This window comes from Brachyhypopomus gauderio, chromosome 14, assembly GCF_052324685.1.
Source record: "Brachyhypopomus gauderio isolate BG-103 chromosome 14, BGAUD_0.2, whole genome shotgun sequence".
NCBI classification, from domain to species: domain Eukaryota; kingdom Metazoa; phylum Chordata; class Actinopteri; order Gymnotiformes; family Hypopomidae; genus Brachyhypopomus; species Brachyhypopomus gauderio.
Window position 1 is genome coordinate 16,038,765 of NC_135224.1, and position 13,163 is coordinate 16,051,927.

The 13,163-nt window shown below is 42.9% G+C and overlaps 1 protein-coding gene across 2 annotated transcripts in view; it reads left to right on the plus strand.

The window, feature by feature from the left end:
- Nucleotides 1-13,163, plus strand: part of smchd1 (structural maintenance of chromosomes flexible hinge domain containing 1) — a 31,617-nt gene that overhangs the window by 5,353 nt on the left and 13,101 nt on the right. For both annotated transcript variants that reach the window (XM_076973398.1, XM_076973397.1), the window contains exons 7-24: nt 345-464; nt 663-829; nt 995-1,085; nt 1,381-1,597; nt 1,940-2,057; nt 2,261-2,444; nt 3,566-3,637; nt 3,783-3,908; nt 4,064-4,177; nt 4,596-4,702; nt 7,642-7,724; nt 9,061-9,171; nt 9,264-9,341; nt 9,564-9,683; nt 10,990-11,134; nt 11,637-11,736; nt 11,871-11,943; nt 12,554-12,690. In XM_076973398.1, coding sequence (XP_076829513.1) covers nt 345-464; nt 663-829; nt 995-1,085; nt 1,381-1,597; nt 1,940-2,057; nt 2,261-2,444; nt 3,566-3,637; nt 3,783-3,908; nt 4,064-4,177; nt 4,596-4,702; nt 7,642-7,724; nt 9,061-9,171; nt 9,264-9,341; nt 9,564-9,683; nt 10,990-11,134; nt 11,637-11,736; nt 11,871-11,943; nt 12,554-12,690 — 2,163 coding nt within the window. The remainder of the gene's footprint in view (nt 1-344; nt 465-662; nt 830-994; nt 1,086-1,380; nt 1,598-1,939; nt 2,058-2,260; nt 2,445-3,565; nt 3,638-3,782; nt 3,909-4,063; nt 4,178-4,595; nt 4,703-7,641; nt 7,725-9,060; nt 9,172-9,263; nt 9,342-9,563; nt 9,684-10,989; nt 11,135-11,636; nt 11,737-11,870; nt 11,944-12,553; nt 12,691-13,163) is intronic.

Below are 13,163 nucleotides of genomic sequence, written 5' to 3' on the forward strand. Positions count from 1 at the left end.
TGTTCAGGTCATGTAGTGGAGCAAGCAACATTTCTTGAACATCTACAGTCTCTCTGCAGGACCACTAGCACACTTACTTTCCCTTAGCAAGAGAAGCTGTTTGTCACACATTATTACAGAAATTACTGTCACCCATTTTAGCCTTGCTAATCTCTAGAAACCAGTTCAAAACAGTGGAAGTCCCCACTCTCTTGTCCTTTAGAATCAAACGGACGGTTAGAACACACTGGAGATGATGTAGATTTCAACTGGACACTATAAGCAAGCCATGTTTGAGGGGTTATTTGTAAACGTGAGCTCATACCACCAACCATGTATTTACTACATTTCCTGTCCTAAAACAGATCATAAGTAAACCGCTTGGCTCTCCAGATGTACATGAATTTGTCATGTCTAAAGAGGACTTTCAGAAAAAGGAACAAAACAAAGAGGAGATTTATTCAGGTGTCATCCTTAACAGAAAGGTAAACTGGACACGTTGGATGAGTTAGAACATTACTTACAAGAGCATCAGCACTTTAATGGTGGAGATTTCAGTTAAGCACCGTGTCTATATTAATTAGTCTACTGTATTTCTATCTTACATACTGTTCATCCATACATGTACTTTTAAAAATCAGCATGTCAGTCTTGTGTTTTCTGCCCGTGTCGCTGACACTCAGCCTGGGGACGACTCCCACGTGAACATGACGGAGGAGCGTTTCCTACAGTCTCTGGTCCGGGAAGAGGAGACCAAGGACAGCTTCACCGCTGTAGTCATTACGGCAGTCCAGCCAGAACACGTTACCTACCTCAAACAAGACTTCAATTTGTGGACCAGAGAGCTGGCGTAAGGCTCCCGTGTGGACACGCACACGTACACGCACACACACACACACACACACACACACACACACACACACACACACACACACACACACACACACACACACACCGTTGACTCTTGCGGCTCTTTTAAGAACTTGTTTCTTCTGCTTTTTCTTTCTGAATTAAGGCACATATATCATTACTATGTTCATGGTATCCATGGAAATGACATGCGAAGCACAAGAATTGTGGATTCCACCTCAAACATCGACATCCACGTACGTATGTTTAATATCCGCACGCTTGCACCAGTGTGAATTTTTATGTAACATTGAGTTAATTTGCAGGCGCTGTCAGTCAGTTCTCTAATGAAAGCATTCCTAAGATGTCCTGTCTAGTTCATCTCATCACATTTATTAAATGTATGAAAATTGAAAAAACAATTGAATTTGCTCCTGGTAAATTGACTACTGATAATTTCAAAATCTGGGTTCAAGGTCCAGAGCCTATCACAGTTGCCCAAGGATGCTTAAGCCAATCACATTTAAGAGTGCACCCTTCATTCTCTTCCAGATCTGTCTGATCGATCGCTCCCCTCGCCTACCAAGGCTTCTCAATCTGAGGGAGGTTGATAAGGACATGCAGACTCTGTATATAAACTCCAGTGTGGCAGAGTTTGAGTTTAAAGCCAGCAGAGGGTCAGATGCACTAGTGGAGGGGGTGATCAGATATCACCCGTTCCTGTACGACAGGGAGACGTACCCAGAGGACCCGTATGCCCAAGCACCAGGTATTTAATGCATGCACTATTTCATAAAATAGGACAAAGCCACGAAGAACTTTGCTGTGTCATATGCACACACAGCTGCAAGTCACGCACGCATTACTCTTGTTTGTTGAAAATGCAGAAAGGTGGCCACCTCAATTGACACATGGGCATTTGTGGTATTGGGGGGGTGAAGCTGAGTCAATGAGCTGTAGGGCACCGGGGCAGAAAGGTGTGATTTTGACCATCTTCTCAAAACTGGTTTATTGGCTCTAAGATCTGGTCCGGATGGCATTGTAGTGATCCCCCTTGGATTTCTTATTGGAATGACCCTTGTGTGTGTGTGTGCGTGCGTCTTTGTTACAGCTCCAGAGAACGATGATGACGACGACTGTTTTGTTTTGCAAGCTGACGGCCGGGGGAAAAGGCCCATCTTCCAGTGCTATTGGAATGGACGATTAATTCCATATTCCTCAGTTGATGAGTAATAACTTGAAAACGTTTTACACAGTTTTTCATCTCAATCTTCTGCACGTAGTGAGATAAAAGCAAAGTCACGGCTCATTACTCAAAAGAATTTTGCAACTGTAACGTCACAGTGGTTCAAGCTCACATTTTTGTGCTCACTTAACTCGATCTTTAATCTCCACCAGTTCAGCGCTGCACATGTGCTTCTGCTCATCTCAGGTTTGAATGGTGTGCAAGACCCAAAAAGGGGTGCGCAGTGCCACTGGAATGTTACAACAGGATCTCGGGCGTCCTCTTCACCAACGACTGTTTTCAAGTCAGCACCAATAAACTTACATACATGGACCTGGAACTGCAGCTGCGAGACAAAGACACTATCTTCACCCGAGTGCTCCATGGCCAGGTAAGGCCCACCTCAGTGCTCCATGGCCAGGTAAGGCCCACCTCAGTGCTCCATGGCCAGGTAAGGCCCACCTCAGTGCTCCATGGCCAGGTAAGGCCCACCTCAGTGCTCCATGGCCAGGTAAGGCCCACCTCAGTGCTCCATGGCCAGGTAAGGCCCACCTCAGTGCTCCATGGCCAGGTAAGGCCCACCTCAGTGCTCCATGGCCAGGTAAGGCCCACCTCAGTGCTCCATGGCCAGGTAAGGCCCACCTCAGTGCTCCATGGCCAGGTAAGGCCCACCTCAGTGCTCCATGGCCAGGTAAGGCCCACCTCAGTGCTCCATGGCCAGGTAAGGCCCACCTCAGTGCTCCATGGCCAGGTAAGGCCCACCTCAGTGCTCCATGGCCAGGTAAGGCCCACCTCAGTGCTCCATGGCCAGGTAAGGCCCACCTCAGTGCTCCATGGCCAGGTAAGGCCCACCTCAGTGCTCCATGGCCAGGTAAGGCCCACCTCAGTGCTCCATGGCCAGGTAAGGCCCACCTCAGTGCTCCATGGCCAGGTAAGGCCCACCTCAGTGCTCCATGGCCAGGTAAGGCCCACCTCAGTGCTCCATGGCCAGGTAAGGCCCACCTCAGTGCTCCATGGCCAGGTAAGGCCCACCTCAGTGCTCCATGGCCAGGTAAGGCCCACCTCAGTGCTCCATGGCCAGGTAAGGCCCACCTCAGTGCTCCATGGCCAGGTAAGGCCCACCTCAGTGCTCCATGGCCAGGTAAGGCCCACCTCAGTGCTCCATGGCCAGGTAAGGCCCACCTCAGTGCTCCATGGCCAGGTAAGGCCCACCTCAGTGCTCCATGGCCAGGTAAGGCCCACCTCAGTGCTCCATGGCCAGGTAAGGCCCACCTCAGTGCTCCATGGCCAGGTAAGGCCCACCTCAGTGCTCCATGGCCAGGTAAGGCCCACCTCCAGCAGGAATCAGTCATCTCTTCATAATCATGCAGTTCTACTCATTCCTGCTTATAGGACGGTAGTTAAGAGCCAACACACAGTGTTAATAATTATAGCAATAATTACTTCATCTAAATAATTTTACTTGCCTTGTTCTTCAGTGATTCATTCTGTCGTCACTTGCCTTTGCTGCAGGAGCAGAGAGTGAAAATCAATCGTGAGTTCATGGCTTGGATGAAGGACTGCCATGAGCGATATGACAAGCAGGTGTGTGGGTGCCGACCATCGTCTAAGCGAAGCCATTTGACATGGATGAACAGCCGGCCTACTTTGTCTGCCTTTGTTCCCTTTCACCACGAGACATCATGGAAGACGTGTTGATCTTTGCGTTCATGCGAGTTTTTGTCATTAGGTGAAGTTCTTGGAGTGCCATGGATCTACAACTCGCACGGACGTGCCCACGAAGCGGCTGCAGTCGCCGTGGGCCTGCTTCAAGGCCATCAAGTGGGATGGCAAAACGTACAAATCCGGACAAAACGTGAGCACCCGCTGTAAAGGGGCGGCTCAGGCTGCCCGTCCCAACAGCTCACCACGTCAGGAGGAGACACACAATTTGGCCACCACGCATTGCTGTGGCCACATAATCGCCACTCGTTATTCTTATCTTGCGGAGTCTTTCTTTCACCCTTTCAGGTGAAGTCAGTGAAGACGCAGCCCATTCTGTTTGGCTCGATAGTTCAATTTCTGCTCTACGGAGACCATGAAGGAGACGTGTATGCCACAGGGGGGCATGTCCAGATTGCACTGGTAGGACAAAAAACTTTAAAAATGGTAACGTAGTGGCAGTAACATGGGTAGTACACAGTTGCATGTTTCTGAGTGCTGGAAGATGAATGAGCTGCACAGCCTGGTGAAGCCTGTGATGAACCTGTGGTTAAAGCCCTGATGTCGGGAGTAAAGGTTTCATTCTCAACCTTAAACCCCTCAGACTGGTTGTACTTAGTTCACATACTCCGCTTTAGGTGGCTCTAGTAACGCTTCCATTGACTGCTTAGAAGTCAGTAACCTAATACCAGAATGTGTTGGTAAGCTCATTCAAAATAAGTAACGGTAGTTTAAATATTGAATGCATATTTCTTACGTGGGATAAAACTAAAATATTGCCTGTGTTTGCACACAACATAGTCTGTGGTAGTGGTTCACTAGATGTGATTTATGCCCACAGGAACCAAAGGAGTTGTATAATGAGGTGAGAACTATCCCTATATCCAAGATCGACAGACAGGCAACGGCAGCGTCTATCAAGAAAAGCATTGAGGATGAACTAGCCAAGTGAGTGATTTGCTATTGTGCTGAACTTATTCGATTATCTCAAGCTTGCTTTACCTGTTTCTTGTCTTTGGTTATGTGATATGATGTACAACCAAACATGACTGATGGTTTTTAAATTAATCCAAACCAACAATTGAATACATTTGTGGTATTGTTACATTATCAAAGATGGTGCCGAGGTTTAATGAACCACAAGAACTCGGCTCGGATATGTTCCTTAGTTTCTCAGAAAGTTAATTAAAAGTTTAGAGAAACAAAGGACTATCTCTGATGCCTGTGACAGAATTTCAAACAGTTCCACTTTACCTCCGCAAAAATGAATCTTCAGCTGACAAAACGGACGCAGTACAGGTCCCATAATCCTGCAGGTGTGGAACCAACGAACCTGTGATGTAAGAAGCCAAAGGGCAGGACAATTACTAATGGTCATAACTATCAGCTTCAAGACAGATAAAACAAACAACGCACTTGCCTGTCAACTTGCATGTAATCTCCTCTATGATTGTCCCCTTATCCCATGCACAGATGTTGAAAAAGTTGATTAGTTATTGATATTTATTTTCTTTTTCAATTTTTTTCCTGTTCACAATTTTAGGTTTTTAACATTTCTTACTTTTAAGACAACATGCACCATCAGCTACAATTAGAATGTAAACTTTGACTTGGCTTGCCAAAGCATGTAACTGCATAAAAACTATGACTGTCAACTAGTCAATATAGCTATCATTATTAAAGCCTTTTTTATCACGGATTGATAAATCTACATTAAAAATTAAATGATCTAGCATACATTTTGTTCACTCAGAGGGCAGAGGGGTTAAAAAAATTGTAGAAATTACTGCAGAGAGCCATCAATGTAAAACACAGATTGCAGCTAGTGGTCAACTGTTCTCTTTTTACAAGGTTAACAGATAAGATTGATCCCACAGACGTAGGTAACCATAAAGCATATTCCCATTCCAGTAGTTACAGCAGGAATATTTTTCATTATGTCCTTATAAATGCCAACTGTACAAAGAATGAAAGTGTCAAGAATTAATGGCAACTTTCTATGCTTGCCAGACAGCTTCTGGCATAACATGCTTTAGATTTGTCTATGCTATTTCAATGCCAGTGTCTCTTTGACATCATTCCCACATAACTAACTAACCCACTATTGAGTGCACGTAGTAAGCTGAAAAGCTTAAAGTCTCAGGTTCTGAACAGTACAAGGACATGTCTTTTATGTCTGAAATCCATGTTTATGCACCAGTTCCATCTGAATTGTATACATCACAGAAATCATGGGGTTCTCTTTATATAATGTCTTCTGACTTCTTTTTTTGAATTAGAGAATGCCCACACACAGATGTGTAATTTTTCTTAACCAGTGCAAATGTAGCTTTTGTTTTTAAAAGGTTCACTAGTTCACACGAACTAGCATCAGCTCCCGCACAAGCAGTGGCATTTTGTTGATGGAACAGGGCCATTATTTACTTTAAAATATGTGTGAGAGACGGATTTGTTCAAATGAAATCGAGCTGAAGTATGAATGGTGTAACATGATTTTCAAGATGGCTCGTACAAGATGGGATTCTCAGTCAAGTATTAGCTGCACTGTCTGTTGCATTGGCCCTCCTGCCTATGAAGTTTAGAATTCATATTCCACTACACCAGGCACTGTCTGCCTGACAGCCATGTCTCACCTTCTGTCTGTAATGAGATTATGTTCATTTAAAATCTCACTTCAATCCAGTATTGTGGCTCACATCTTACAGCTCCTCAGTTGTTATTATTAGCTGGAGCACAATTTCGGTGCTCCCCAGAACTTTTTGCAGGCCCATTGGACCTACCGGTAGATTGGGTGCTGCAGTAGTGATCTCCTTCCCACGTCACATGGTCGAATACCTCATTCTCACAGCTCTCAATAAAACCGTTTTTCTTGCACTTACAGTTTATTTCCACAAAATGTATCCCAGTTTGTTTTAAGACGAGATGCTATCTCTCTGCCTCTGAGGGCTATTCTTTATTAGACGTGACATACAACAAAAGCTGGTGCTACACATTGTGAAATAGCTGCTCACTCCCAAATCTGCCACAAAAGACACACACGCTCCGTGACTGGACAGTGGGAGGGTTTGCATCACTTTCCTTTAGGTCCTGAAGACGGTCCAGTTTAGCCACGGGCACACTATACATCTTTCAAAGTCATCAGATCGCTGTACTGTTCACACTACAAAATGCCCCATTATGTAATCGGCAATCTTAAAGCCATTGTGGCTTGAACACTACATGACTTAATGGCATCATTAGAACATTTGATTGAACTTGAGTCCAACATCACTGTCACTGAACACTAAAATGCCCTCCATCGAATCTCTTTTTGGATACAAGTGGACTATCTTTGAACCGTGGTGTGCAGACAAGCCAAGCTCAATAAGGGAAAAGCTTTTTAAGCCTTGTTTGAAAATTTTAAATGCTTTCCTCATCCTGGGCTTCAACAGTGGTGCAGAGATCATCTCAGCTGCGTGTGTTGTGTTCAGAGTCATATAAAGGGAAGTTGATCACCAAACCAGCAACTGTCACATTGGTTTATGCACGTTATTACTTTGGCATACTCGAGCAAGGGCCAGGTGGCACTTTTTTTGTCTTCTCGTTCAATCAAAGACTTCCTGGGTAACCTTCAAGGGAATCTCAAAGCAGGAGCCAGTCTTCATGTCACAAACATACCGGAGTCTATGAATTTAATATAACCGCAGCAATGATGGCGCACACAGTGTGTAATCCATATGAATCCATAGTGAGACACCTGACTCATCAGACAACCGGTTGTGCTAATAACATATGATGCATATTTATAGAATTACTAGCCATGTACTACTTCCAGTATTAATTTCCCAATGCTCATTTAGTAATTTGATCGTGTATATCCAGTTCCAGTATTTTCTTTTCCCTCATAGGCTTCCTGATCAACTGAGGATTAAATGGCCTGAGGGAAATCCATGGCCTGAGAAAGCGGTTCAGCCAGCTGGCACACCCATGGGTACATGTACCTACACACGCACACATACATGTACAGAAACAACGCGACCTTGTTGGTTGAATTTGGTTTTAGAGCCTGTGTGCTAAGGCTAGCTATAAAGGAAGATCTAATCAGTGGCTCTAATTAGGCAAGCACAGGGTAGATGAGGCCATGCAGCATATAAACAGAATTTACGGTATGAAGTGATTTGGGCAAATATAGGGAAATTTTCACTTGAAAATTAAATAAAAATGCTTGTTCTACAGCAAAGTACTTGGGTCTTGCTTTGCGGTCTTTCTGAGTTATAAGCCGTATTTGCCTAGTCGTTCATCACTGAGAAACTGTAAGGCAATGACAAATGCGTGTAACAAGCCCTGCATTGATGGGCACTGATACAAAACTTCATGTAAAATATAAATTAGAACACTAGTTGCTCTTGGGTAATACATTACCTGTATTAGTTTGCATTAGTTTGGGTATTGGTGTAAATTGGCTTGCTCTTTATATTATTTAAGGGAAATTGTGTAGTAACAATCAGACAGACTAGCACAAACACCTCCATGTCCCATGCTATGAAATTATGAACTGGATATATAGGTAGCCATACTGACAAACCAAGCTCTTTAAAGATTTGATAGTGTGTAAAAATAACCTCTTTGCTTTCATAGATGAATTCCATAATAAACATTTGGAAAAAAGAATGCATACAATTATATTTATATTCTGACTTTTTGGCTTGTTTCATTTAGCATTATAAGCTTGGAAGTCAATCCTATTAATTCCTTTCCATCATCTTTCATTATCAGCATCAAACTTACTGATATTGCAGCCTATTCAGATTTTATATGAATTTAATTGGTCACTTTAGATCACCTGACATCAAACGTCTTTCTCTTTGTGTCGTTTATCTGCGAGACACTTCCTGATAGACTATTTTGACTTGATAAGAATCTGATACATTATATCACCTGACATCAAAGTGTGTGTATGGCAAGAACCTGCAATACAGGAAGCATCCTATTATGCACACTTTGATCAGGATGATGCACACACTTTCAGACACACCTTTCTCAGTTATATCATTTCTGGGGACTATGGAGATTTTGAGTTTACACACTATTTTTTGGCACTCATCACTCCTAAACAGCTTAAACAATCGGGGCCTTGTATGATCCCACTTGGATCAATGTCCCCAATCAACAGTGTGTACTCTTAAGATTTGTTCACAATTTGTGTGCAAGAACACACACACACACACACATATCAGCACAACCAAAATATATTTTGTCTGGTCTCTGTCCAGTTGTCTTCCAGTTTTATCTGTGCATTTGTGACACTCCAACCTGTCTTTCCACAGGTCCAATTCAGGTTGAGATTTTGAATAAAAAAGGGGAATCTATGTCAAGGTTGCCGGTAGCAAATGTCAATGCCAAAAAACTCTTGATTGACCTCAAAGTCATCTGGCACTGTGAGTATCCAACTGCCTGTAACGCTGATAAAAAAAAAACATATCAACAAAGTGTGCATTCATGAGCTTGTGAATCTCTTGTTGTGTTTCAGCTCCCAAAGGGGACATCCAGACTAACTCTCACATCGGTGTCCACTCTCCCAAGTGGGAGTACTGGTTTAAAGTCATGGGTAAAGGCATCAGTTTTAACATGAAAAATGATGACAGTTTGGTACAGCAGTGCTATATTAAACTTCAGATTAAACAAACCACTAGGTTTATTTTTGTGTACATCATTTGTGTTTAGCTTAACTTAGCCTGGTAGCAAAGCTTAGCTAGTTTTATCTGCAGTATTTTGTCACGTTTTGACTCGGATATTTGAATTTTCTCTGTGTTTACACTTGTGCTTTCAGAAAATCTGAATAAGCTGGGAAAGTACACACTGCATCTGCAGACTATTCTGAGTGAGACGTTAGTCAGCGAGTGGGCCGGGAAGAGACTTCCTCACTACACGCTCCACTTCAGTATTAAAGGTAGCATACACATCCAGCCCCTGTACAAACGGAGCAGGAGCATTTGTTTACATGGCCGGCAGTAAGACAGACTGGTTTCCAGTTGGGGTCGGACTCCATCCTTTGTCGTCGAACTGTTCGTAACGGAGAATGTCTCTGCGTAGGCAAGTGTTAGGAGGGAGTTCTGTTTGGTGGCATCAGTATTCCATGTCTCTTTTTTGCGAGACATGCATCTTGTTTGCATCATCGGACCTCCCCCTTTTACTGGATCAGTTTGCAGCCGAGTCCAAAACGGCCAGCATGAGAATCGGCACCTCTGAAACTAAGACTGGCTGAAGTTAGTTTCCTCCACAGGGTGTGTGGGCTCATCTCCTAGGGTGAGGAGTTCTCTCATCAGTGGAGCCTCTGCTCCTCCATGTATAGAGGAGCCAGTTCAGGCATCTGGTCTGGATATCCCCCGGGCTCCTCCCTGTTGAGGCATTCCGGGCATGTCCAACCGGGAGGAGACCCCGGGGAAGACCCAGGACATGCTGGAGAGTTTATATCTCTCTGTTTCCCTCCAGAAGAGGTGATTAGGGAGAGGGAAACCTAGGCCTCCTTGCTTAGGCTACTGCTCCCGAGACCAGGATCTGGATACGCAGATGTGAATCGATGGGTGGAAATTTGGAGATAAAAGATGTGTTGGCTAGCAAGAAAATATAAATTAACAAATGGAAAAAGCCTTACTTTGTTCTAGACATCTGTGTGTACAATTTCTTCGTGCCATGCTGTCGTAAAGTAATGTAGACTTGCATTGTTTCTAAAAGGATCATGCAGGCATCTTGTAAAGCCTCAAAGCACACTCAAATGTTACTGGATTTGAGTAAATTCTGAAACAAAGCAGAATGTTCTAGATATTTATTCTGTGTTTGCTGCAAAAACAAAGCAAGTCAGGGTCGCCTAATTAAGAATACGTTTTTACGTGTGCTCGTCTGGTTCACTTTGAGTTACCATGTACTGGAACAGATAAGCACGTTGACTCTAATATGCCCAGCCCACATCCTGCAGATGTGTCAGCCTGGAGGGTTGAGATCCAACCCTGCCACTCATCCTTGTAATGCTTATATGCGCCGAAAGATCTTGATCCGCCACAGAAAGTATCCAAGTTCAGGATAAACGGCAGACTGGCACATATTCAGTACCAGGGTTGTGCTGACTCCACAAGCCGCAGCCTTTTTTTGAGTAAAATGATTTAATACAAGAATTCAGTGTTTGCACTGTTCCTGACTTTATTAGAACGAAGATGAATCGAGTTGAATTTTTCTATGTTTGTGTGATTCGTCCGTAGAAAACAGCGCAGCAACCTTCGTTCTGCCTGCAGTTCCCTCACCTGTTCAGGTGGGGGTGCCCTTTTCTCTACCTGTGGAATTTAAAGATGAGTTTGGCCATTCAGCCCAGCCCCCCTCTGACATCAAACCCCAGATAGAGTGCAGGTAGGTTACAGAGAACAGAAAAATAAACACACTCGTCCATATTTACATTTTTCCCAGATGCTGATTTCTCATGACAGATAGTACAGCTTATTACCTAAAAGGCCACAAGATGGTGCACAATGCATTGTCCATGGCAATGAAATTAGGTCATAATAAACTGAGTTGTCAGATAAGTTTCATTTGCCCTTTGCAGATGTTAGATTCTTAATTCATTGACGGGAGTAAAAAAGGGTAAACATTTCTGAGACAGGAATCATATCATGCTAATCATGCTAAATGAAGTGACTCAAATAATTATTTGAAAGCAATATTAAGACAGGAAGTGCTAAAAATTAGTTTAGTCATAATCTAATATATTGCGAGTAGGTGATGTGTAACGACATCTGAGTGGTATATTATCCATGTTCTCTGAAGGGTTTTCTTTGCTCTAATGACTGTATTTAAAAAATTAAAACTCAAAATAAAACCCCTTTGTTTTTTCAAACACTCCTGCACATGCTAGTTCACTGGAACTGAGCTATGAACGGACCACTTCGAGTGATACCGCTTTGATCATACAAGATCTGAGAGCCAGAGGTAGACTGAAGGACCATCAGGAGAAGGTTAGTGTGTGTTTGTCTGGCTACGTGTTTGTCGTTGTACCAGGACAGGACAGGGCTGTTGGCACACCTGTGACACCTCCCTGTAATAACATCTGTCATCATCATAAGATTTCATCTTCATATGCTTTTGACAGGTGCACACTGTGAAGGTTATAATGCCAGGCCTTAGACAAGACTCCCAGTCTTTCCAAATGAGTGTGCACCCAGGTATGTATACTCCCACAGTGAAATACAGCACATCAGGGAAACACTTTTAGAAAACGCACAGTGATTTCTTCACTTGCTTTGTCCACAGAGCTTTTATATAGTGAAATCACCTTTCAAAGTCTTTCTCCATACTTAGGGTCTCATGTTCTTCCCCAACATCACATTCATGCAGTCAGGTGAATGAGTGAGGCTATCGCTCATTTATAAGGCTAAAATATTGCATATATATATATATATATATATATATATATATATATATATATATAATTATTTCCATACAGAACTAAGTCTGGTCAGTTCTGTAGTCTCTGTATCATACGTCAGTAATTCTTCTATAAGTTTCATATGTTCATTCACAGATTAGGAAAGATGGTGTGTTTCAGTTAAGCAGAAGTAATTTTTTTTTTATTGTTTTAATTTATTGTCTTTGCAACAGCCTTTCTGAGGTGTTAGATGCCAGGAATGATCTAATGCCTTTATTTATCTTTTCTCTTATTAATTTTTTATTCATTTTTTGCAGTTTCTCAATTGTAAAGCACGCTGAGTAACTGCAGTGTATGAAAGCCACTGTATAAACTGGCCTTGTCTTGTCTCCCTTGTTTTCCCCCAGGCCCTCCACATCTGCTGGTGGTGATGCCTGAAGGTGAGGTGTCCATAGAGAACGGCACAGCCGCGGGCTTCAGTGTAGAAGTTCAGGATGAGTTCCAGAACATTACAACACATTCCAAACTTATCGTTCGCTGTCAGGTAACAGCATCACCATGACGAACCGGTTTTTTGGCAGTTACTTAACGAATATGTACACATACACTACTCTGCATGAATATGTGTCTTTTGTTAGTTTGTTGTTTGCTAAAATGTTATTGTAATTGTTGTTTATGTGGTTAAACTGACTAGTTGTGAGAAGGTTTGTGGATTATTTCAAATGACCTGGAGTTCCATACAAGTAGCTCATAGATCTATTCTTCATTCATAGTTTGTACTTTATCAAGGAAGCAGTGAATTCTAAGCTGTATTTGGAAATGAAACAGCAGAAAAACAGGACATCCTGCTAAGACTCAAAAGAAGATGGGTCACTCAAACATAGTAAATGAACAACAGGGCAGCCTCAGTCCAGGTTAAATAAAAATGTATTAAGAAGGCAACTGATTCTGAATTGGTTTTGAACAACGTCTTTTTTTATGTAAAAAAGGAAGTGTGTTTCCTTTAGATATGCTGCA